The following is a 27,776-nucleotide window of genomic DNA, read 5'->3' as shown; positions in this document are numbered from 1 at the left end:
ATATATATATATATATATATATATATATATATATATATATATATATATATATTGGATAGCATATGTTTTTATTTTCATTGAAAAGGGTTTGAAAAAAGGGGCCATGGAGGTGCACAATAGTGTGAGCCACGGCCTGGTCGCGCTATTGCTGGTGATGATTTGCTTATCGTGCATCATGGCCAGAGCGTGGGCTACAATCGAGCAGTTCGAGGTGCAGCAACACCTGATCCGATTGGATAAGCCTGTCAAAAGCATCAACCTCTACTATCCCACTATTCTTTCCATTTTTTTTTGGATTTTTTGGTAAGAAAATATTTTTTGTTCATTCTAAAAGAGTTTTAAGAAGATTTTCTAAATTATTTTTAATCGGAAATGTATTTTGAAATTTTTTTGTTTTCACCTTTTTTGTTTGTTCAGTTTAATCCTATCAAGTTTCTACTGTAATTTTCCTCTTCCATCATACTTATTTTTTTGGCATTTTTCGCTGCAATGCTTCTTAATTTGTGGTTTCATTTGCTCCAATATTTGTTTCTTTAAAAAGATCCCGGATGGGAATTTTATAGACTATGTCCATATCTCTCATCAGCCAGCCTTCGATCATCCTTCCCTCAAAACCCACACCATCCAGGTGTGGTCTCTTCCCCCCCCACACACTCTTCTTTTCAAATCCTTCACCTTCACTTAATGTTTACACCTGGCGGTCTCTTTACTTTATCTCCACTTTATGCAAAATCTTCAAATGAGACCAAGTTTCCACCCATTAGGCCTATATGATGAGAAGAGGGTGGCATCAAAGATGGAAACTAGCTCCATACCTCAACTTTGGCATCAAAATGGGAGGTGCCTAGAGGACACCATCCCTATTAGGAGGACTAAGAAGGGCGATGTGCTAAGGGCCAGCTTTATCGAAAGATTTGGAAAGAACAGGCGTAGGACAATCCCAAATCCAACTTCTATAGAATCCAACTGGAATAACAATGGACATGAGGTATATAATTTTTAAAATTTATGAAAAAGAGTGACCTTGGAGTGAAGTATCTCTAACCTTTCTCATTTGTGTTTGTTGGTGGGTTTTCTTAAGTAGCATGCGGTTGTTTACGTAAGGGGAGGTAAGTACTATGGGGCAAAGGCAACCATAAATGTGTGGAACCTGAAGCTGGAACAGAAAAATGAGTTCAGTCTATCTCAACTTTGTATTGTTGGGGGTCCTACAAGACTTTTCAATACCATCAAAGCTGGATGGCATGTATATTATTGTTTCAATTTTGAATAAATAGATAGTAGTTTTAAATATATGAAATTTTGAAAGTTCTCTCTTCATGCATTAATTAACTTCATCTGGTTACTCTTTGGTGTGGAAAAAAATTCAGGTATATCCAATTTTGTATGGAGATAATAAAACAAGATTATTTACTTTCTGGACCGTAAGTTAACATTCGTTCTTTTTCCCATGTTTTTTATGTGTTGTTTCTATTAGTTTCCTCTTTCCTTATGTTCTCCTACCTTATCTTCCAAGAGTTTTTTAATAAATTTATCTTATCAAATATGAGGGAATTAGATTGTTCATTATTTTGAGTTTTTTAGGTTCTTTCTGGTCAATTATATGATAGAGATGAGGCGCCACAGACATTCCTGATTTCGATAAATGACATTAGGCAAAAATTATGAAAAATTAGAAGGCTTCTAATATTTTGCCATGAAATTTTAGGCTGACGGTTATAAATCAGTAGGCTGCTACAACCTACCATGCTCTGGGTTCGTTCAAGTCAACAAAGAGATAGCATTAGGTGCCACCATCTACCCGATTTCTAGCTATGGTGGATGCCAATATGAAATCACTTTGTCTCTCTGGAAGGTAGAAGCAAAAGATTCACAAGGTGTTTATTTCTTGTCCTAACTCACAAGCTCTCAATATAGCAAAAGCACAATAGTCATATTTAATTGCTTTTTCACTTCTCATCTATCAATACTAATGAATGTTCATATGGTTTTTATTTTTGAGCAGGATCCAAAAACGGGGAATTGTTGGCTGCAGTATGGAAATCAATCTCCAATGGGGTACTGGCCTCAGAGATACACTGGGGAGGGGAGGTTGTGAACTTAAATTCAAATGGTCGGCACACCTCCATGAAGATGAGCAATGGCCATTTCCCAGAAGAAGGTTTTGGCAAGGCGAGCTACTTCAAAAACATTCAAATAGTTGATAAGTCCAACCATCTTCAAGCTCCTCGAGGGATTCGCACTTTCGCTACGCGATCCAACTGCTATAATGTGCACCATAAGAACAATGGTTACATCTACTATGGGGTCCTGGTAGAAATCCTAATTTTACGTAGAAGGGCGTAGCTTTATGTTTCTCCATCTTGTTGGGCAAAAGCAATTATGAAAAAAAAAATCGCAAACAATTGGTGGACAACAAAAAAAAATATTTTTTTCTTTTTGTATATTCAAGTAAATTATCAAAATCATCGAGCACTAACAATCAAGCCACACAATCAATAATCAATATGAAAATAATTTAATAGCCCACAAGAAAGAGAGAGAGAATCTTGTTATGGAAATCCTTCGGCTTGGAGGATGACCACCACTGGATTTGGTTCAGGCAAAACTTCCACCATTGTGAAAATAGCGATTCCACTGTATTTCTTCCCGTGCTGGATGGATCGACAACCAATGAATCAATCGATAAATAGCGATTCCAGGCGAAGCGAAATGGTGTAGGAAGATTTAATTTGCTAGCATTGAGGTATCCATTTAATTTGCTGAACCTTCTAGATGAACATATGGCCAGTCAATTTGAAAACTTGGTGTGCTTAATGTTCTTTATATTTGATTATATTAATATAACAACAAATAGATTATATTCTTATTATATTTGGTATCGCCTTTTCAGAAAATATTGCATAAGATGCCGCATTAACTAAGCCTTGTAGGATTTTGCCTCTCTATCTGGAATCGAGGTGTTCTCCCCTGTGAGCCATACTCTCTTCAATCCTGCAATTGTTATAGGAAAGGTAGTCCCTAGCTCTTGTACTATCAATTATTATTAGCAGACTCATCAAAAAAAAGGAGTATTACTTGAGGTAAGACTGAAGTTGTGTTATTGGTTGCATTTGTTTTAGAAGGTAATATGGCAATTGATAGGGGGTGGTATTGACAACCAACAATGAAAGTATTGGGTGGTAGTGGTCAGTATTACCTTATTGACAACTTCATTCTTCCTAGTCTCATTGCATGCCCACTCTAACATCCTCATCTCCCCATACTTCAAAAAACAGCTATGGGAATGCGAAATGTACACCATTTAACTAAATGGTGTGTGAGATTTGATTTTAATCACAGAAACAATTTTTAGATGCTCCAGCTCTTTTATATCTTTGCTTTTCCCATTGTTGGATCTGAACTATTGGTCCAGCCACTCTGTGTCAAGCTTCATGGTACTGCAGGGAAGCTCTTAAATAAATTAGAAAGGTTGGGCTAGTGCAGCAATTTGTGAATCATTAGAGTTACCTAATCCTGAATTGAGGTACCAAACTCTGTGAACAATTCTTTGTATACAGTTTAACAATTTTGATGGCTTTTCTTATGTCACCTTTCATCTCTGTAGTGAGGAAGATATACTTATGAACATCTAGATGCTCAATACTTTTGATTTTGAAAACAAAGTTTAAAAATTTTTTAAATTTTTTTTTAAAAAAAATAATATTCTAACGACGCTTTAAAGCGTCGTTAAAATCACGAAATTTTTTTTAAAAAAAATAATATTATAACGACGCTTTAAAGCGTCGTTAAAATCACAAAATTTTTTAAAAAAAAATTATATTCTAACGACGCTTTAAAGCGTCGTTAAAATCACGAAATTTTTTTAAAAAAAATAATATTATAACGACGCTTTAAAGCGTCGTTAAAATCACATTTAACGACGCTTTAAAGCGTCGCTAATTTCCGACGCTTTTGGAAGCGTCGGAAAATATTTTCCCCACTGTAGCATAGGCGACGCTTTACCGACGCTTAGGAAAGCGTCGGGATGGTTTTTACCGACGCTTAAAAGCGTCGCTAAAGGCCAAAAAAAGCATCGCTAATGCCCAATTTTCTTGTAGTGAGCTATATTCTATGCTTATTATATGTGTGTATATATATATATATGTATATATATATATATATATATATATATATATATATATATATATATATATATATATATATATATATATATATTCACTGGCATTAGTCTGTGTTTCATGTAAGCAAAGTGCTTTGGTTTCGCTACTATTAAAATTCAGTGCACAGGTTGAGGTATGCCTATCAGACCTTTCCATTGAGTCTAATAAAAAGAAATGAGTTTAATGCATTCCCTATTTGGTGATGTGTGCTTCCTTCTCTCATTCTTCTTGAGAAAGAAATAAGAAATGCAATCGAAAAAAAAGAGGCTATATAATATCCATTTCTATACTAAATCTCATTACATCACCAACAGATGGAGTCACATGCCTCCATTAGGTAGTCCTTCATTTGCTTGCATATGCTGGATTCATGGCAAAGAAAAGCCTCTCTCTTCCAACTACGAATTACCAAATGGTTTCTACCTCTTTCACCCCCATCTCTAGTCCATTCTCTCTTTCTTCACACTAGTCTTTTCATCTTCAACAACTGGAATCACTGTTATTTTTTTTGTGACATCATGAAGACCCAACCTTTGATCAACATGGCGTTGTATCTGAAATTGTCGTCAAAATTTGATTGTAACAGTCTGGACATCGCCAAATTTCCTTTGGATTATGGTACTTAATTCTAGCAATTGGCATGTGGTGCATTTGACTGATATAAATGGAGTATCTGATGAATGACTTGTTAAACGACTGAGCCTACTATTTTTTTCCAGCTTAAGTTTATGCTACTAATGGTCACTTTTATTTGTTGCAGGTGAAACAGGAGAGGGCAGAACGAGAGGCATTGTGAGCTCTACCATTGTGCCAGAAACATGGTGCGCCATTTCTTCAGGATAGATGGTCGTTCATTAGCAACGCCTCGGAAAGGGATGTATGCCCTCTCCCTCACCGCATCTCACTGATCCTACCCTCACAGCCCTTCAATCACCTGTATAGGTAAGACCCAGCCCTTTGGCCCGACCCATTATAGAAATAGGCGGAAAGAGAGAAAAAAAAAGGAAGAAGAAGGGAACGATGTTCCCCTATTTGAGTCAGAAGAGGAGACTGACTTCGGCACCTCTTGGACTTTGTCGAAGGCTAGGAAACCCTAGTTGCATGTCTATTTAAGGGACCTCATCCCTCCTTCAAGACACCCCATGGATTATCAAGTCTGCTGCTAATTTTGAGAGGATTTTTGAGTATATTACCATGGGGGATTGCTCGGAAATGTCACCATTGATCCGGCCGAGAGAGCTCGCCGGAGGTAAGTCCTTGTTGCTGACTCCTCTCTTCTATCTCCTCCTTTTGGCTGTTAGGCCATTGTTTTCATCCTGAATTTGGCCGGCAAGTCGTCGGATTGATAATAAACAGGGCCTAAAAATTAAAAAAAAATAATTAAGAAACCTGAAAATTAAGTTAATGAAAAATAGATAACATGACATAAAAAATTATTGTTGAACAATTGGTTATATATAAGATATATATATATGTGTGTGTGTGTGTGTCTGTATATGCTTCTTTGAAAAGATGATAATAAGAACTTATGTGTACGTTATTTATAAGCTTTTCGAGTATTGATATGATTTTTATTTATCCGGTATTGTTAATTGATTATTTTCTTATTATTATGGTGTAGCGGATTGAAATTTTTACTAGGTTGTAAAGCTCACAACTCTCTTCTTCTCTTTTTTTTTAGAGTGGCAGGTTGCATAGTGCATGGCTATAGTTGAGATCACAGAAGAAGAAAATGATTAGATAGAGCATCATTGATACTAGTTGGATAATCAAATTTTGTAATTGGGCCAACTTTTTTATTCAGTATGAATTGAAATCATTGTTGATTACAGATATTGAGGTTATGTTAAATTTTCAGGCCTAGCATTTTCTCTAAGACTCTGCCCTAAAGAGAGTGCAGTTGCATCGCGTGTCGAATTCGGGTGTTAGGTTTAAGGCATGTGCGAGGACCTGTGCGAGTGTATATTTAGTCCCACATTAGCTATTCGCTGGATAAATTTGTTACCATAAATAGTAGAGTAGACCAGCCCATAACCTATGTGGACTAGGAGACACTGCAACGCATTCCATTAGGGCTGACCACAGGCCGATCGTGGTGTTTGTGAATAGATTTGAATGGATTTGGGCCCTTAGTTTGACGAAGACGTCAGGGCTTGAACGGGGGAGTATGTGAGGATCCGTACTGGCGTGTGTTTAGTTCCACATCGGTTATTCACTAGGTAAATCTTGGGTAATTGTACATGATCAAGGAACCCAAATAATACCTTCCGGCTAATCATTTTGGATGAGATCCTGAGTTGTTACAACATGACAATGCGCCCCCCGCCCCCGCCCCCAAATATCTCCCTTGGCTGGCATGGCGCCCCTCTAATGTCCTTTCCTCCCTGACCTAACACTACCACCACCACCACCACCCAACCACCTTTCTCCCCTCCTATGTGTCTCCTGCACTCGCATCCCTTCGATTTCCTCCTCCGTTACCAGGCCCCTCCCTTCTCAATAACCTCCCTTCATTGATTGGCTAAGAGTCTTGCCTTCAGCATTATAATCTGATATTTATAAATTGCTGACATCTACTATTGCAGTACGTGCCACTATTTAATCTTGATGCTTGTCCTTACTATTCTATGCTACATGGGCCACTATCACCATGTATAGTAGGTAGTGGTACCACTCTACTCATGTCCTAGGTACTAGTAAGATGGATGCCACAACTCAATTTTGACGTGTCTTTACTATTGTGTACCATATGGGCTACTATTACTATGCATGATAGATAGCGCCAATACTTTTCTCATGTTCTGGGTAGTGTGACTACTCTTCGATCCCACACCATGGATAGTGGTAACTACTGGTTAACCACCATTCTTAGACTTTGCTCCATTAAAGATAATCTTCATAGGTTGATAGTTCTCACCCCTCTCGATTCACAATTCAGTCACTTGACCTGCACCCTTGTTGTATCGGCTGATACCTTTAGTATTTCAACCTAAACATTTGGCATTTCGGCCTACACCCTTGATGTTTTAGCTAGAACCCTTGGTGTTTCATCTTACACCCCACTTGGTGTATTCACCTGTCCTACTGGTGTTTCGACCTAAACCCTTGATGTTTCAACCTAAATTATTGTTATCTCTATTTGCAGCTTTGGTGTTTCAGCCTGAAACTTTTGTATTTTGGCCCACACCCTTCTTGATGTATCGCCCTGCATCCTTAGTATTTCAGCCTAAAATCTTGATGTTTCGGTCTGCTCTGATACTTGGCAAGTGGTTGACGTGCAACTTGGTGGATAGGCACAATTTTAACCTGCTAGTCAAGTACTAATTTATCCTACTGATCAATTCTTAGTCTACACCTTGTACTTGAAGATTAACATCCTTCCAAAATCTCTTATTTGGCATGCCTAAATGTTCCTTTTGAAGACTTGCTATCACTCGATCAGTATTGGATGGCTTTCTGAGATTTGTTGTTGATTGGCTTTCGAATCACAAAAATTGGTTTGGATGTGGTGCGAACAATAGCATTTAACTAATATGCTAGTAAATAATCTTATAATATATAGAATTTTGGAATATTGCCGATAAACCTGAAATTATTAATTTTTTTACAAAGCTTCTTTGATCTAGTTGCTCCAATGCTATCAAATATGCTTTCATACACATTGCGCTAGTTATCAAATCTCTCCTGGTTGGAATACTTGTGACAAAGTTATTTACAATAAGCTAGTATATCATCACTAGTTGGACCGAACATGTATTAAAATATTAACAATAAAAATTATTTAAGATAAAATATGATATAAGGATGTTGATGTTCTTTGCATCAAACATCATCATTACCTCTGAATATAGTATAAATGAAAATAATCATGAATTTTTATTCTTAGAGAGCTTGTAGGAAAAATTATGTATGAATATAGGAAAATAGAGAAGCTAATTGTTAGATATTTTTAAAAATAAAGCTTTGAAAATATCATAGGTAACAAAAATAAAATTTATTCATTTTTTCAGTTTTATCAAAGAGAAAAGAATTTTTACAAGAAATAGTGATTAAAATATGAAATATCACAAAGTACAATGACCATTGTGGCTTGAAATATATGCATGAGTAAAATAAACTCCTAATTTTAGAAAAGAATTCATGTCATAGCTTGGTGGTCAATGGTTTCTTGTCCAAATTAAGGAATCAAGGTTTCCAAACACCAGGTTAAATAGTTTATTGTTACTTACATATAATGGTAAAAATTTTGGGTTCGAAACACCAGGTTAAATAGTTTATTGTTGGGAATCTGCACTTACATATACTGGTAAAAAAATATTTTTATTGGTATTTTTTCAGAAACTAATCGCCAACTCCATCTTAAGATAGTATATAAGAATACACCACAAAAATACGAAAAAAATAAACGAAATCATACTGGAATCGAAACCTTGTTGAAAAAGAAAGTTAGCAAATATCTGAAATTTCCTTTTTTATCCTATATGGATGATCTGATCAGCAAGGAGCATGATTGGAAATTGTTTGATCGTCTTTCTCTAAGGAAGAAGCGATACATAATCAACTAGAATTCTGCACAGCTATTCAAAATCTTAGGAAAAGATATGAACTCCAAATAGCCACTCGGACTCTTAAGGAAAAATTTGATCTGTTATTTGCTTTTAGTGATACATGACAATTAGCTAGGCTTTTTTTCTTTATGCTATCTTTTTGGCTTTACAAGATTTAGAAGGATCCCTATTACAATATCATAACCATTATTATGATACTCTTGAGAGAGTCCCATTATCAGATAAATGAATTTTCAAAAATAACTGTTTTATGTAATATTGCTATAATGTGGTCAGATAATAAGAATGGTGTTCATTATTTGATATATTCATTGCCCATCTAGTAAGGCATTATTTGTCACGCCCCGAACCCAGCACCTGGGTCCGGTACGCGACCGGCCGCATGAGCCCTAGAGCAGTGCCCTAAAGATCATGCAAGGCCTATGATAAACAAAAATTCCAATAAATCCACAATTAATTTAGTAATTCAAATAGACAAATCCAACATGTCCAGATAATCAATTTGGTTCAATTACAAGATCTTCAAGTGTTCATCGACATCAAAGAAGGATAAACAAACTAACTAGCTAATGACTCTGATACTTGCACTCTGCGCCCATCCCATCCAAATCTAAGCATCCTGCAACTCTGATAAAAAGAAAGAAGAAAAGGGGATGAGCTTTACAGCCCAGTAAGAATCCCTATACATCCACACCAACACAATAATAATATAAATCTGAAAATCACGACAAGTCGATGCACATATCATGAAGTCATAAACCGGCTATCAAAGCTCAAATAATCAATATAAGTATGTACATAAAACATCAATAAAAGTCCAGCCACACAAGAATGATATAGCATATGATAGCTTATAAACCTGTATTATAGTTTCAATGCCTTTTCTTCAACTTGATCCAGATTAATTATCTTTCCGACTTTGGGTCAAATCTCGGTCACATTTCTCAGCCTGTGGTGGAGCAACCAAATTATCACATTTTCAGCCTGTGGCAGGGCCTGCACAATATAGTTCCACATTTCTAGCCTGTGATGGGGCCTACCAAAGTATCACATTTTGAGCCTGTGGCGGGGCCTGCACATTATAGTTCCACATTTCTAGCCTGTAAGGGGGCCTGCCAAAGTATCACATTTTCAGCCTGTGGCGGGGCCTGCACATTATAGTTCCATATTTCTAGCCTGTGAGGGGGCCTACCAAAGTACCACATTTTTCAGCCTGTGACGGGGCCTGCCATAATAACAAGATAAACCCAAAGTCCCTTTTCATACAATCCAGTTTACATCCACACATCAATTCCTTTATATTTATTTCCGGCTTTAAACTAACCACGGTCACGTTTCCAGCCCGTGACGGGGCAACCAATATCACATAGTTAGTTTAGAGCACCACATCCATCAGTCGAATTTTTGCAGGTGTAGGTTATGCGCATGCATGCATCCATCATTATACCAATCACAAGCAAAGACGATCAAAATACAATTTAAATATAAAAACCATTTTGCTTTGTCTGGATCATAGCATATCAAACATATATATAGTGCAAAATATTTATATCATGTAGGATTGGCGTACAAGGATTCTTATCCTTTATTGAAAACTCAGACAACTAATCACCCGCCCTCACGGCGATCTATGAACCCGGATGCGCAGAACCCTGCTCAACGTCCTCTCGTCCAACATATTGTTCCCCTACAGAACCAAGTTATCATTAAAAATTATCCAAGACATATAAAAATCCAAAACTCCCTATGGATCCTCTTAAGGGTCCACCAGTATCTAACACCCCAGGATTAACCATCAGTCCATGATTTCCCTGAAAACAAAGCAATAAAAGAGAGCAATTAGAGAGGGAGAAAAACAAACAATTGTTCTCTCTCTCTCTCTCTTTCTTTCTTCCTCCCGTCAACAAAATATTAAGAAGAGAGAGTTGGCTCTCTCTCTCTCTCTCTCTTTCTTCCTTCCTTCTTGACGGAAAGGGGAGAAGGGGGCTCGGCCGTAGGTGGCCCACGGCCGGCGACGCTCCATGGTCGTCGGTCTGTAGCGTGCCGGTGGTGCCACGCCCGGCGACGGCGGGCCAGCCGGAATGGAAGAGGAGAAGGCCGAACCGGCTCGGCTTCTCCATCATTCCGGAGGCTTTCCGGCCTCATTCCCAAAGAAGCAAGGGCCAAAAACGAAGAAGGAGGAGAAGAAGGTGCTCACCTTGCCTCCGGCGAGGTCCTCCCGACCGGATCGACGGCAACCGCGTCGATTCCTCCCGCGGCAAGGAAGAACTCCAATCTCCCTTTTCTTTTTTTTTCTTTTTTTTTTTTTGTGTGTGTGGAAGGGCTCTCGGTTGATGCCCTAGGAAGAGAGGGAGGAGATTTTGGTAGGGTTTTATCACCCTATAACTCCCTCCGGTGGATTCGAGAGGAGAGGAAAAACTTCCGAAACAGGGGAGGGAGGAATTTCAATCGGGAGACTCCCTCCCCTTTGCATGTGTTGGGCCGCCCTTGCTCAAAGGCTGGCCCAACTCAAATGTGGGCCTTCACATTCTCCCCCCCTAAAAAAAAAAAAATTCGTCCTCGAAATTAGTATACCTGAGGTTTCAAATAGTTGTGGACGCTTGACCTTCATCTCTTTTTCGAGCTCTCAAGTAGCCTCTCTTTCCGTATGATTGTTTTATCGCACCTTCATAAAAGGAATGGTTTGATGTCGTAGTACCTGATCTTTTCTGTCCACAATTCATGGGGGGAACTCCTCATAGGTCAAATCCTCATAAAGATGTAATGGCTCATATGCTATCACATTACTCGGATTTGGGATGTATTTCATCAACATTGACACATGAAAAACATTGTGCACACTGGATAAAGCCGGTGGTAAAGCTAGTCGATATGCCACATCTCCAACCTTGTCCAAAATCTCAAACAGACCAACATACTTAGAGCCCAATTTACCATGAACCTCTAATCTCATCACTCCTTTAGTGGGTGACACTCTCAAGAAAATATGATTCCCTAATTTAAAATTTCAGTTCTCTCCTTCTATTATCAACATAACTCTTTTAACGACTTTATGTTGTACGAAGTTGTTTTCTGATCACTTGCACCTTATCTATGGTCTGTTGCACTATCTTTGGGCATAATAGTTTTCTCTCGCCCACATCATCCCAACAAATAGGAGATTCATGTTAAAACATTCCAGGTCTAAGCCCAACCAAGGAATCATCAACCGTTAACACTAGATTTAAGATGCCCAAGTTTCTTCCAAAAGTTGTCAACAAAAGAAGAACCCATTGGTGAAAGTTACATAGCTACCTCTAGATTATCCATAGAATCAACACCATTCTCCTCTACTAGAAACTAACTCAAGTGTTCCATCATAATACCTTTTAGATCAAATATTAATGTCCTTAACCAATTTCAAAATAACTCAAACCACCACACTTCCGCTGTGCACTCTGATTTAATCCATTAAATACTCTAAGGTCTCTAAATGATTTATGACTGAAATATCACTTTGCACTAGGAATAGAAAATCCAAATTTCAAAACTTTAATTGAAATTTATGTAGAGTATACAATCCATAACTAACCCTCAAGCCATTAATCAAGTTTAAGGTCACTACATGATCTCCACAACTTAGAATCCAAAATATCCAGATTTAATTAACTCTGGATTCCTTAGCAATTCAATTACATAATTTAGATTGACCTTCCTTCCAAAAGAATTTACTTCAAATTCAATGGGTTAAAAGTCACTGAGCCAATATCACTATGATTAAAAATTAACTCTATCAACCTTCAAATCTTTCTTCACCAAGATTCTTAATATGTATGATCAATGCTACATATAATAACTCACATAAGCATCTCAAAATCTAAATCTCTACTCAATGGCAAAGATTCCTGGTTAGATCATAAATCTAGACTTTAGTTCAAGTTAACACATCCAATAGTCTCCAACAATTATAAGAAAAATTCAGTAGCCCAATCCAAATATATGAGTTCAAATAATTAGAATTCCCTCATCAATATGCCAACTCAGTAGCCTCCAAATAAAATCAAATATATCAATAGGAAATAGATCTATTTACAATATTCAACATGCCAATACCAGATATAATCCACATACATATTCAACTTCGAAGAACATTCCTTTCAATATTATGAAATCTTCTTAGCTCACTCCAATACTATGAAAGATCTACGTACAAACCCCACTCTAATAATTAGCAAAACCAAAAGTACTATCACATCTACAATCCATATCATGTTTGAACTTTCAGGTCACTTACACAACATCTAAACATGACATAACCAATATGCCAAGGCTAACCTTCCTATACTTGCCTTAGGTCTAATCCTCTTTTATCATGATCAAAGACAATTTATCCGGTCCTTGTATACTTGTAGAATATCAAACCCAATACTTACATCATAAGCATTGAATTTAATTCTACTACTTTTGTCATATCCCAAGTGATCATAATCTTAAGCTATAATACATTTTTGTCGCAACCCCAAGTGATCTTAATCTTATGCTTTGGTTCTAATTTTGTCACTAATCCCAATGATCTTAAACCTCAAACATTGATGCCACTTATGCTACAGTCCCCAGTGGTCTTAAACCTTAAACTCTGATTTCATTCCTATCACAATCCCGAGTGATCTTAAACATATGCTCAAATTCCAATTTTGTCACTATTCCCAATGATCTTAAATGTCAAACTCTAATGCCACTAAGGCCACAGTCCTTAGTGGTCTTAAACCTTAGATTACATTATCATTCCTGTTACAATCTCAGGTGATTATAAACCAAGGCTCTGATAGTTTTTCGATCATAATTTCCCACTCACACTCACATGAATCTAAACCCTAGGATACCTAAACCTTAAGCTCTGATACCACTCTGTCACGCCCCGAACCCAGCACCTGGGTCCGGTACGCGACCAGCCGCATGAGCCCTAGAGCAGTGCCCTAAAGATCATGCAAGGCCTATGATAAACAAAAATTCTAATAAATCCACAATTAATTTAGTAATTCAAATAGACAAATCCAACATGTCCAGATAATCAATTTGGTTCAATTACAAGATCTTCAAGTGTTCATCGACATCAAAGAAGGATAAACAAACTAACTAGCTAATGACTCTGATACTTGCACTCTGCGCCCATCCCATCCAAATTTAAACATCCTGCAACTCTGATAAAAAGAAAGAAGAAAAGGGGATGAGCTTTACAGCCCAGTAAGAATCCCTATACATCCACACCAACACAATAATAATATAAATCTGAAAATCACGACAAGTCGATGCACATATCATGAAGTCATAAACCGGCTATCAAAGCTCAAATAATCAATATAAGTATGTACATAAAACATCAATAAAAGTCCAGCCACACAAGAATGATATAGCATATAATAGCTTATAAACCTGTATTATAGTTTCAATGCCTTTTCTTCAACTTGATCCAGATTAATTATCTTTCCGACTTTGGGTCAAATCTCGGTCACATTTCTCAGCCTGTGGTGGGGCAACCAAATTATCATATTTTCAGCCTGTGGCAGGGCCTGCACAATATAGTTTCACATTTCTAGCCTGTGATGGGGCCTACCAAAGTATCACATTTTGAGCCTGTGGCGGGGCCTGCACATTATAGTTCCACATTTCTAGCCTGTGAGGGGGCCTGCCAAAGTATCACATTTTCAGCCTGTGGCGGAGCCTGTGTTGCCCAGATAGACAACCCAAGAGGGGGGGTGAATTGGGTTTTAAAATAATCTTACAATTTGAAACGATGTGGATGACTAATTAAAGCTATTGTAAGTTGTTCGATTAATTGCTATGTGCTGTGAGTGATATGAGAGTAAGAGAAAGAGAGACAATCAATCACAAACACCAAGTTTTATAGTGGTTCGGAGCTAACCCTTGCTCCCACGTCCACTCCCCAAGTCTCACTTGGGAATTCACTATAACCCCTTGGATTACAGCCGGTTGTTTTCCAAGCTCACAACCAAACTTGTTGTTTTACGAGCTCACAACGAACTCGGTCGGTTTTCCCAGGCTCACCGACTAGAACCAACCCCGATTGTTTTTCCGAGATCACAATCGAACCCTTACACGTTGGTTTTACACTCGGCTCACCAACCAACCTCTATACCCTTGATTCAATCCCCCGATTGAACCAAGCAAAGACAATGTGTAGATGAAAAGAACAAACAGAAAAATACAGCTTCTCAAAAGCAGATAAATGGCAATATGAACAATAACGAAGTTAAGAGCCCTCAAACGCTTTTAAGTTGGAGAAGAGGAAGGGCTTCTTGAACTTCGGGTCTCCTCTTGAATGTGTAGTCGACTTGAATGCAGGAGGAGGCTCTTTCAATGTTGGGAAGAAGTAGGTGGATGCAGTTAATGCTGCTCTTCCCTCTTTTTCGTTGAAGAACAAGTTGCAGAGATTGAAAGCTTGATTACTTGGAGTGGAATGGTTGTTCTCTTCTTTGCTACAGTCCTCTGTGGCTATTTAAACCAACCCCCACGGAAACTAGCCGTCAGAGTGCTTTTTCTGCCCGTTCTGCACACTCTGTACACCCTGACAATGTGTCCGTTGGTGGGTTGGAGTCGACTCGCGCGATCAGGAGTCGACTCGGCTGTAGCGGGAGTCGACTCATGCTTTTCTGGAGTCGACTCGGCAACTGTTTCGGATTTGAATTAAAGTAGCCTCTTAGACTGGGAGTCGACTCGTCTTGACCTGGAGTCGACTCGCCAACTTCTGGAGCTGACTTGGCTTTCTCGGAGTCGGCTCATCCCATGGAGTCCGTGGATCTATTTTTGAATTTGGTCCACTCGAGTCAACTCGACAATCCTGGGAGTCGACTCGGCGCTCAGAGCCCGAACTCCCTATCTTCTGTCTTTTGCCTCGTCCAGTCTTGGAGTCGACTCGAACTTCCCCGGAGTCGACTCGGCTCTCAGTTTCCGAAACACTGTCTTCTGTCTTTTTGATGTAGAGCTGCCTTGGAGTCGACTCTAGCTGTCTGGGAGTCAACTCGAATCTCAGAGACAGTAAATTGGTCTTCTGTCTTCTTTGTGGTCGCGGAGTCTCGGAGTCGACTCGCGTATTGCGGGAGTCGACTCGAATCTCAGAGTTCGAAAAACGTTCTCTGACTTTTTTCTTGTGTTCCTCTGAGAGTCGACTCTCACTTTCTTTGAAGTCGACTTGCCAACCATCGGAGTCGACTCGCGTTCCACTGGAGTCGACTCGAATCTCAGACCCGAAAACTGCTCTCTGACTTTTCTGCCTGTGGCTCCTTGGAGTCGACTCTTGCTACCCTGGAGTCGACTCGGTGAGCATCGGAGTCGACTCGCGCACTTCAGGAGTCGACTCGCTGACAGGTTTTGAGTTGATGCTTTCTGTTCGTCTGTCTGTTCTAAGTCGGAGTCGACTCGTACTTATCCGGAGTCGACTCGAGCCCGTGCCAGTGAACTTGATACGCTTGGAGTCGACTCGTGATACTCTGGAGTCGACTCGAGTCTCAGACTTTGGTTCAGGCTGACTTCTTAACTTATCCAAAATATTATGAACTAAGTCTAGAGACACTTAGACAAGATTTTCACTGAAATACTTAATTGAATTCATTAGTAAACAAGAGATATACTCAAATGCTCTGAGCTCATCAAAATCAAATAGGGTTTTAATCAATCACTCCACAATCTCTCCCTTTTTGATGATGACAAAACATTGAGTATATGTAAAGTGAATTGCTCAATAAACAATGAAATAAAATCCATAATTGAATTCAAATGTCTGGTAATTCAATTTATCCAAGCTTGAAAGGAGTGAAACAATAAATTTCGGAGTTAAAGCTCCCCCTTTTATTTGGAATTATATAAGCCTTCATATTATACAATCAATTGTTTGGCTTATATATCTTTAATGATTTAGCTTGATTAATATTCAGATTCTCCCCCTCAACATATGCATTCTACTATGTTTTGATTCTCTGAATTTTCTTTTAATGCTTTGAAGTTTTTGAACTGAATTTTTTGTTTTTAGAGGGAAAATCTGTCAATTTGTTCTTGAGTAGGATTCAGCTAATCTCTGAATATCCCTTGAATAGATTCTGGAGATTACTCCATTAGGAGCCCCAAAAGAGAGATAATGAGCCTCGAGGTACCAAATCCACTTAGAACAAATTTTGTGTGTTTTAACAGTTTTTTTGATTTTCATTGATTCCTTTTACATATATTTTATACATATTTCTCCCCCTTTTTGTCATCGTATCAAAAAGAAGGTAAGCACACACAATCAATGGCACAACCAATCAATCATCAAATGGCACAGAATTGAAGAAAATATGGCTACTCATTGTATTGATTTGCATGTAAATACATTTGAGAGTACAAAAAATAAGGCAAAACAATACAGTCAAAACAAAACACAAAAAGTAGCTATGGTCTCCTCGAGGATGTAGCTCCTCCTCTCGAAGATGTATCTCCTCCTCTCGAGGACGTGGCTCCTCCTCTCGAGGATGTATCTCCTCCTCTTGAGGACGTGGCTCCTCCTCTCGAGGATGTAGCTCCTCCTCTCAATCTGCTCTGCTCCATAAGGAGGGTGACTGCATCTGTAACATGCCCGAGCTGAGTGATAATGGACGAAGTGGCTCTGCTATGTGTAGTAGAGAGCTCAGTCACCGACGTCTGAAGTGCGTCCAGCTTGTCGATGAGCACATTCGACAAGCGCTCGGCCCCCTCGGTAGTGGTGTGCATGTCACGACCGATGTCCTCCCTTATCTGTCGAGTGGTGCTCGTGACCTCACTCATGCTATAAAACTAGGCCTGGAGCAAAGTCCTCATGTTGTAGATCTCTTCCCGCACATGAGCCGTCATGTCAGTCACGGCCGTCAGGGAAGGGACCAATGCTGAAGATGGAGCGGGAGAGGGAGCAGGCACCGAACCTCGGAGCTCCCGAAGCAACTCATCCCTCAGATCTCGGACTATCTCCTGCCGCAGCTCCCGGAGCTGCTCAGGAGCGATGCGGACCTCCATGGATGGTGGAGCCGAGGAGGAGGGTCCGGCGGAGGTGGTAGGAGCAGAAGTGGATGGAAAGTCTAGTAAGTCGGGAAGGTCAGAGTCTGGCTCAGGACTGGGGGAAGGTCTGGTGGTCTGTGTGGTGATGGAAGACTTCCTAACCCATGTCCCCTCTCTCTTCCGAAACCCCATCCTGTGTAGGGTCCCTGCACGCGTGCGATCAGTCCATCGCAATGCGCGAAAGGGTTCCCCCTCAGGGATAGGAATCTCGTACTCCCTAAATAACAAGGTGAAGACCATACCGTAGGGCAAAGTGAGCCTAGGTCTGTCTAGTGGCTCACACATGTATCGATATATGAGTTTGGAGAAGTTGATTGGGGTGTCATGAAGCATGTAGAACATGAGAGCTAGGTCTCTCTCAGATACAAAGTCAAATCTTCCGGTCTTAGGGAAGATGGACCTAGACAATATACTTAGTAGGATCCGCATCTCAATCAGAAGTGAGCTAGCGGATACCTCGTCTAAGGGTGACTGGGGTGGATGCCCTAGAACGGCCGTAAGGGCCTCAACCCTGTCCTCGGGATGTGTGGGAGCCACCCCTACTAGTGGAAGGTGGAGGATGTGGGCAATAAGATCCTCCGTAATGAACAGAGGGACACCGGCTACCGTGCCCTCGATACCCCCATCTCCCCGATGGACGGTACCGTAAAACTCTCTAATGAGCCCTGGATATGTGGGAAGATCTAAGGTGAGGAAGTACTCTAAGCCCTGGGCCCTAAGTCTATCACTTATAGTGAACCCTTCCCGGGAGAGATAGTCGAAGTCGACATATCTCCCGGTGGTGACGGCCTTCCCGGCTAATGGCCTCGCGGGAACTGCCCTTGGCGGGGAACGAGCCGGAGGTTGTGGCCTCGCGGGATCGTGCCGAGCCTTGGAGCGCCTCTCGAGACCAGCCTCGGGTCGGGACCTCTTCCGGACTACGGTTTTACGCGGCATAATGACCTAGAACGGGATGAAAACCTAAAGGATGGTGAAAGGTCGATGGAGAAGGCTTGGGAACGACCGGGGACGACCTAGGAAGGGAGGAAAACCCTAAGGGACGGTGAAAAATCGACGGAAAAAGGCCTTTGGGACGACCGGGGACGACCTAGGAGTCGGCTCTAGGGCTTGTGAACAGTGGCGGCTGAGAAAGAAGTGTTTTCGAAACGACAAAGTTAGGGTTAAAAAGTCGGATCCCGACTGCGAGTCGACTCCACTGAGTCGCGAGTCGACTCGACCTCGAGTCGACTCCAGAATATGCGCGAGTCGACTCTCCTTATGCGCCTGTAGACCTCGAGTCGACTCCCGACTATATGAGAGTCGACTCCCCCTCTGCTGCCATCTTTGCGAGTCGACTCCCGCAAATGCGCGAGTCGACTCCCCCTTAGGAGCCGACTCTGAAACTTACTCGAGTCGTCTCTAACTTTGGCACGCACCTAAAATCATGTTATGTTCGTGCTGAATGAGGGAAAATCACTAAATTATGATCTGATTTGATGATCATTGAAAAGAAACTCTATTTTAACCACAATCTAATCATCAAAATCAACGAATCTAGTGGAAACTACCACTAGGATGGATCAATCACTCCTAATCCCCTCCTAAGCACACTAAACCTCTCTTCACTTAGGGGTTTTGTAAAAATGTCTGCTAATTGATCATCAGTACAAACAAATTGTAGTGTCACATCACCATTCAGTACATGATCTCTTATGAAGTGATGTCTTATCTCAATGTGTTTAGTTCTTGAATGCTGAATTGGATTTTTAGTTAGATTAATGGCACTTGTATTATCACAGTTAATAGGTATTTTATCTTGTTTAATGCCATAATCTTCTAATTGTTGTTTGATCCACAAGATTTGAGCACAACAACTCCCGGCTGCAACATATTCAGCTTCAGCAGTAGATAATGCAACCGAGTTTTGTTTCTTGCTAAACCATGAGATTAGGTTTTCTCCTAGAAATTGACAAGACCCGCTGGTACTTTTTCTATCAAGCTTACATCCAGCGAAGTCTGAATCTGTGTATCCTATTAAGTTTAGGCTAGATTCTTTAGAGTACCATAACCCTATATTCTTAGTTCCTATTAAGTATTTAAAAATTCTCTTAACTGCAACTAGATGTGATTCCTTAGGATTAGCCTGATATCTAGCACACATGCAGACACTAAACATAATATCAGGTCTACTTGCAGTAAGATACAATAAAGATCCTATCATACCTCTATATAGTTTCTGATCTACAGATTTACCTGATTCATCTTGGTCTAATTTGCATGATGAGCTCATGGGGGTGCTGATTGACTTGTTTCCCTCCATATCAAACTTCTTGAGCATCTCCTTGATATATTTGGCTTGATTGATGAAGATGCCTCCTTCAGACTGTTTGATTTGAAGCCCGAGGAAGTAGTTCAGCTCTCCCATCATGCTCATCTCAAATTCACTCTGCATCAAATCAGCAAATTCTTCGCAGAGGCGATTGTTAGTAGCACCGAAAATGATATCATCAACATAAATCTGTACTAGTAGCATATCTTGGTTTTTCTTTTTCAGAAATAGTGTTGTATCTACATTACCCCTAGAGAACTCATGTTCTAGTAGGAATTTGCTAAGCCTCTCATACCATGCTCTAGGTGCTTGTTTTAAACCATAAAGTGCTTTGTTCAGTTTATATACATGATTAGGGTATTGATGATTTTCAAAACCAGGAGGTTGTTCTACATATACCTCCTCATTTATATACCCATTTAAAAATTCACTTTTTACATCCATTTGAAATAGTTTGAAATCCTTAGAGCATGCATATGCTAATAATAATCTAATAGCCTCAAGTCTAGCTACAGGAGCAAAGGTTTCATCAAAATCTATACCTTCTTCTTGATTATAACCCTTTGCTACTAATCTAGCCTTATTCCTTATAACAATTCCATTTTCATCAAGTTTATTTTTATAAATCCATTTAGTACCTATAATCGGATATTCAGAAGGTCTCTCTACTAGATTCCATACCTTGTTTCTAGTAAATTGGTTTAATTCTTCTTGCATTGCATTTATCCAATTTACATCATTTTCGGCTTCTTCTATATGTTTGGGCTCAAAGTGTGAGACGAAAACTAGATGGTTATTTAAATTCCTAAGAGATGCTCTAGTCCTAACCGGTTGAGATGGATCATCTAGAATTAGTTCCTTAGGATGCCCGTGAGCATACCTCCAAGCTTTAGTTAGCCCATGATTCACAATAGCCTCTTGGCTTGATGATGCTCCTTCAATCAATTTTTGATTATCATCTTGTAATGTCATCTCATCTATCTTTTCTTCAAGAATTTCAGCATCATCATCAAAGTTAACTTTCTTACTAGAGGAGATGTCACTAGAATCATCAAATACAACATGTATAGATTCTTCTATAACTAAGGTTCTTTTATTAAAGACTCTATAGGCTTTACTAGTTGTAGAGTAACCTAAGAATATTTCCTCATCAGATTTAGAGTCAAATTTACCTAGATTATCTTTCCCATTATTATGAACAAAACACCTACATCCAAAAACATGAAAGTAATTAACTTTTGGTTTTCTGTTTTTCCAAAGTTCATAAGGTGTTTTCTTTATGATGGGTCTCAATAGAACTCTATTTAATATATGACAAGAAGTATTAATGGCTTCTCCCCAAAAGTACTTAGGGAGGTTACTTTCACTAACATAGTTCTAGCCATTTCCTCTAGAGTTCTATTTTTCCTCTCCACAACTCCATTTTGTTGTGGTGTCCTAGGTGCAGAAAAATTATGGGTTATCCCCTTTTTACTACAAAACTCATCAAATGACTGATTTTCGAATTCGGTACCATGGTCACTTCTAATGGCTATTACTGAAGTATCTCTAGCATTGGTTACTTCCTTATGAAACTTTTTAAATACTGAAAAAGCTTGATCTTTATGTGCTAAGAACATAACCCAAGTGTATCTAGAATAGTCATCTACAATAACTAGACCATATTTATTTCCACCTAGGCTAGTGGTTCTAGTTGGTCCGAATAGGTCCATGTGTAATAATTCTAGAGGTCTAGATGTAGAGACACATTTTATGGATTTAAATGAGTTCCTAGATTGTTTGCCAAATTGACATGCTTCACATATTTTGTTCTTCTCAAATTTTAATTTTGGCAAACCTATCACGGAATCTCTTTTAACTAGTTTAGTTATTGTGTCCATGCTTGCATGACCTAACTTACGGAGCCATAACCAGCTAGCATCATTATCCTTAGTTTCATTAACAACTAGACATTGGTTATGTTTGGCAAGATCTTCAAGGTCTACAACATACACATTCCCACGTCTAATTCCTTTAAAAAACTAAACTATTGTCATTAGGGTTTGTTATAATGCATAGTGATGGTTTAAACATAACATCATACCCTTTATCACATAATTGACTAATGCTTAATAAGTTATGCTTAAGACCATCAACATATCTAACATTATCAATAAAAGTAGAAGGGGTAATTTGAACTTTACCAATACCAATGATGTGACCTTGGTTGTTGTCTCCAAAAGTCACAGCACCTCCCTTCTTAGCTTCAAGGGTGAAAAATTGATCCTTGTCACCCGTCATGTGTCTTGAGCAGCCACTGTCCAAATACCAGCAGTTTTTGTTGACCTTGGCTACAAAACACTCCTACACAAGCAAATCATATCATCTTAGGTACCCAAGTTTTCTTGGGTCCTTCATGGTTAGTCAAGTTGGTTCCTTTTGGAACCCATACCCTTTTAATTTTTCTTTTTGTTTTACCTTTTCTAAAATTACACACATTTGCTTTATGACCTATAGTTCCACAACAAAAGCAGGTTATTTTCTTAGTTTTACTTTCCCCAGCTTTAACAAAGAAGTTACTAAGAAGTTTTTGTTTATTTCTTGGTTTATATCCTAAACCCGCTTTATTAAATACTGCTCGTTGACTATTTAGTATCATATTTAACTTTTCAGAACTATATGTAAATTTTTCAACCAAAGGTTTGTATTTGTTAAGTTCTTTAGTTAGTGTTTGATTTTCTGCTTTTAGATCATTTAGTTCTTTTGTGAGATCCTTGTTTAAGATTTGTTTATGGTTTTTAAGTTCTGAAAATTCCTTAGTTAGTTCTTCGTTATCTTTACTTAAGGTGTTAGTTTTCTTAATTAAGAGTTGGTTGCTTGTCTTAAGTTCTAGATTTTCTATGGTGATACAGTCCTTATCCTTAACTAGTTTATCGCATTTAAGTATGTATGATTGTTTAGCTATTTTTAGTTCTTTATTCTTAAGATTTATGGCCTTATATTCTATCATTAATTTATTAAATGCATCATAAAGTTCATCAAAAGAAAAATCGAGATGTGATTCAGATGTTACCTCATTTTCATTGGCCATGAAGCACAAATTGGCCTTTTCTTCTTGTTCTTCATCCGATGATGAAGATGATGCGTCGGAGTCCGATAAGGTGGTGACGAGGGCTTTCTTCTTCTTGTACTTGTTGCCCTTCTTTAGTAAGGGACACTCAGCTCTGATGTGTCCCGATTTTTTACACTCATAGCAGCCAATCCCCTCATTTTCCCTTTCCTTACCTTTGTCCTTGCGGTAGGAATTTGAGGGGCCTCTCCTTTGATGATAGGACTTCTTGTGGTTGATGAATTTTCTGAATTTGCGCACAAGAAGAGCCTCACCATCATCTTCCTCATGTTCTTCTTCTTCACTGCTGCTACTGCAAGACAAGTCCTTGTTAGATGAAGTAGATTTAAGAGCTATTACCTTTTTTTTATGGGAGGACTCTTCCTCGTTGTGTTGCTTCATGGTTAGCTCGTGCGTCATTAGGGATCCAAGAAGCTCCTCAAGTGGTAACTTGTTCAAGTCCTTGGCTTCTTGGATTGCCGTCACTTTAGCTTCCCATGACCCTGGTAGACAACGAAGGATTTTCCTGACAAGCTCACTGTTAGTATAGTTCTTGCCAAGGCTTTTTAGGCCATTGACAATGTCAGTAAACCTAGTGAACATGCTTGTGATTGTTTCATTAGAATCCATTTTAAATAGTTCATACTTATGAACCAAAATATTTATTTTGGATTCTTTGACTTGATTCGTGCCCTCATGGGTCACTTCAAGTCTGTCCCAAATCTCTTTTGCAGAATTGCAAGTTGAGACCCTATTGAATTCATTTCTATCTAAGGCACAATAAAGCACATTCATAGCTTTAGAGTTTAGTTGTGCCTTTCTCATGTCATGTTCATCCCAATCCTTTTCTAGTTTGGGTACCGTGACACCCTCTACAAATATGGATGGGATGTATGGCCCATTTACTACAATGGTCCACATCTCATAGTCTTGGGCTTGGATGAATATTCTCATCCTAGCCTTCCAATATGAGTAGTCGGATCCATTAAAGAATGGGGGTCTTTGGGTGGACTGACCCTCAATGTGGGAAGATCCAAATGGGGTTGTCATTTCGATCTTTTACTCTTGGGTGGAAGAGTTTAGGCTCTGATACCACTTGTTGCCCAGATAGACAACCCAAGAGGGGGGGTGAATTGGGTTTTAAAATAATCTTACAATTTGAAACGATGTGGATGACTAATTAAAGCTATTGCAAGTTGTTCGATTAATTGCTATGTGCTGTGAGTGATATGAGAGTAAGAGAAAGAGAGACAATCAATCACAAACACCAAGTTTTATAGTGGTTCGGAGCTAACCCTTGCTCCTACGTCCACTCCCCAAGTCTCACTTGGGAATTCACTATAACCCCTTGGATTACAGCCAGTTGTTTTCCAAGCTCACAACCAAACTTGTTGTTTTACGAGCTCACAACGAACTCGGTCGGTTTTTCCAGGCTCACCGACTAGAACCAACCCCAATTGTTTTCCCGGGATCACAATCGAACCCTTACACGTTGGTTTTACACTCGGCTCACCAACCAACCTCTATACCCTTGATTCAATCCCCCGATTGAACCAAGCAAAGACAATGTGTAGATGAAAAGAACAAACAGAAAAATACAGCTTCTCAAAAGCAGATAAATGGCAATATGAACAATAACGAAGTTAAGAGCCCTCAAACGCTTTTAAGTTGGAGAAGAGGAAGGGCTTCTTGAACTTCGGGTCTCCTCTTGAATGTGTAGCCGACTTGAATGCAGGAGGAGGCTCTTTCAATGTTGGGAAGAAGTAGGTGGATGCAGTTAATGCTGCTCTTCCCTCTTTTTCGTTGAAGAACAAGTTGCAGAGATTGAAAGCTTGATTACTTGGAGTGGAATGGTTGTTCTCTTCTTTGCTACAGTCCTCTGTGGCTATTTAAACCAACCCCCACGGAAACTAGCCGTTAGAGAGCTTTTTCTGCCCGTTCTGCACACTCTGTACACCCTGACAATGTGTCCGTTGGTGGGTTGGAGTCGACTCGCGCGATCAGGAGTCGACTCGGCTGTAGCGGGAGTCGACTCATGCTTTTCTGGAGTTGACTCGGCAACTATTTCGGATTTGAATTAAAGTAGCCTCTTAGACTGGGAGTCGACTCGTCTTGACCTGGAGTCGACTCGCCAACTTCTGGAGCTGACTTGGCTTTCTCGGAGTCGGCTCATCCCATGGAGTCCGTGGATCTATTTTTGAATTTGGTCCACTCGAGTCGACTCGACAATCCTGGGAGTCGACTCGGCGCTCAGAGCCCGAACTCCCTATCTTCTGTCTTTTGCCTCGTCCAGTCTTGGAGTCGACTCGAACTTCCCCGGAGTCGACTCGGCTCTCAGTTTCCGAAACACTGTCTTCTGTCTTTTTGATGTAGAGCTGCCTTGGAGTCGACTCTAGCTGTCTGGGAGTCGACTCGAATCTCAGAGACAGTAAATTGGTCTTCTGTCTTCTTTGTGGTCGCGGAGTCTCGGAGTCGACTCGCGTATTACGGGAGTCGACTCGAATCTCAGAGTTCGAAAAACGTTCTCTGACTTTTTCCTTGTGTTCCTCTGAGAGTCGACTCTCACTTTCTTTGAAGTCGACTTGCCAACCATCGGAGTCGACTCGCGTTCCACTGGAGTCGACTCGAATCTCAGACCCGAAAACTGCTCTCTGACTTTTCTGCCTGTGGCTCCTTGGAGTCGACTCTTGCTACCCTGGAGTCGACTCGGTGAACATCGAAGTCGACTCGCGCACTTCAGGAGTCGACTCGCTGACAGGTTTTGAGTTGATGCTTTCTGTTCGTCTGTCTGTTCTAAGTCGGAGTCGACTCGTACTTATCCGGAGTCGACTCGAGCCCGTGCTAGTGAACTTGATACGCTTGGAGTCGACTCGTGATACTCTGGAGTCGACTCGAGTCTTAGACTTTGGTTCAGGCTGACTTCTTAACTTATCCAAAATATTATTGTTGCTGGAAATTGGACCCGGGGGCAATCTTCGGTCGAGGAGAGGGAGCGACTGTTAGTCCTCACGGCGGGGCGGCGGTCTGTCGGCGGGCGGCGTCCTCCGTCCGGGGCGGTCGGAGAGAAGGAACAGCAGGTCCTCGCAGCGGGGCGGCGATCCGTTGGCTGGCGGCGTCCTCCGTCCGGGTGCCTGCACACGAACCGGTGGCCGGGTTCTCCAGCGCCGGCCCTCCGACGCTCAAGTCAGGGAGGGGGCAAATAGTGGGGAGAAGGAGATAAACAGTGATTTTTGGGTGTATGAATATTCCAATCTCCTCTTGAGAGGCCAAGGCTCCCTTTTATATGCGGGGGTCGGTTTACCTGTGATGTAACAGGGCGAGGCCGTAGTACGGCTTGGCATGTTGTTCAGGTCGGCGCTCGGTCAGGCGAATCATTGCACTGATGTCGGCGGTATGGCCGAGATCAGAGACTTATCATAGTCGACTAGACCCTGCTGGGTCGATTTGCCGTGGAGAGCTGGGGATCCGTAGATGTCAGGAGCCATGCGCATTTATTGTGGAGTAAGTCGGAGATCCGCATTTATTATGAAGTAAGCCGGAGATCCGCATTAATGGTGGAGTAAGCCGGAGATCCGCATTTATTGTTGAGTGTGCCGGAAGATTACAGCGGCCATGCGCAATAAATGCCAGAGGGGTGTTAGAGTACGGTCCTCGGACATCGGGGTTTCTCTTAGGTCGGAGGTTTCGGGGTCGGTCGTCTTGTGGCCGAGCGTTCCGAGGTCGGACGCTGACTTCGGCTGTCCGGGGTCGGAGGTTGTACGGCTTCTTAGGGGCATTTATGTCATTTGGGGGGAAACTTTATTCCCCCCAACACTACCCCCCGACTTTCGAGTTCGAGCGGCTTGTGGGGCTCGGACGTGGGAAGTAAAGTCTGTCACTAAGGTTGGGGGGAAGGTCTCGCCCGCCCCCTTGTGCTTTCCGGAGCTTTCATGGTGAGATATGCGCCCTTTGGCATCTCGAGGCTGCTTTATTCGGTGAGCTAATGATGGAGCTCGTATCATCATGCTTCTTGAATCGCCAGGATCATTTTACGGCGGATTAATGATGGGGGACCTCGAGCTCGTCGAGGCGGTGTCTCGATTCCGTAATCGACGTTTCTGGCTCATTAATGAGTGTGCCGTTACGGGGTTTGAAACGGACACGCGGCGCGACCCGAGGTCGGACGCTTTCGATTTCATGTTACTGGATCATAATTCCGAAGAAGTGGAGGCCTCATCGGGGCTCCACGTGTCCCAGATCTTATTAAACGAGGGGAGCGGGGGTTACGTCCGCTCGTTCCTCAAGACGATTTGATTCTGTGGACCCATGATGAGGCCCCGAGATCCGATGGGACAACGCTTCGATTTCGTATCCGATTTATTAAACCGGAGTGAATACGGTGCCTCGGCTTCCGAGGTCGACACGTGGCGCAACCCGGTCGGGGGGATGGGAACCGACCCCGTCGATCTGGGCCGTCAGGGGGGTCTATATAAACCCCACGAGTCTGCCCTAAAGGTCTTGTTTGGCTGCCTCTTATTTTCGTCGTCTTTCCCCCCTGCTTCCTCCCTCAGCTGAATCTTGCTGGTGGTGCCCGGAGCGATTTCCGGCAA

At 40.8% G+C, this 27,776-nt stretch overlaps 1 protein-coding gene and 1 pseudogene across 1 annotated transcript in view; both read left to right on the top strand.

Annotated features, from left to right (window-relative positions):
- The first annotated feature begins 103 nt into the window (after positions 1-103).
- Positions 104-2,456, top strand: LOC103717665 (protein neprosin-like; annotated as a pseudogene).
- A 2,249-nt stretch (positions 2,457-4,705) lies between these two features.
- The window catches only part of LOC120104001 (protein neprosin-like), a 39,178-nt gene continuing 16,107 nt past the window's right edge, over positions 4,706-27,776 (top strand). Inside the window, exons 1-2 of the mRNA XM_089925355.1 lie at positions 4,706-4,781; positions 5,349-5,412. Coding sequence (XP_089781481.1) covers positions 4,706-4,781; positions 5,349-5,412 — 140 coding nt within the window. The remainder of the gene's footprint in view (positions 4,782-5,348; positions 5,413-27,776) is intronic.

This window comes from Phoenix dactylifera, chromosome 9, assembly GCF_051530095.1.
Source record: "Phoenix dactylifera cultivar Ajwa chromosome 9, Ajwa_hap1_PhDact_Kaust_v1.1, whole genome shotgun sequence".
NCBI lineage: Eukaryota > Viridiplantae > Streptophyta > Magnoliopsida > Arecales > Arecaceae > Phoenix > Phoenix dactylifera.
Note: the sequence above shows the minus strand (reverse complement) of the source record. Positions and strands in the feature narration are given on the sequence as shown.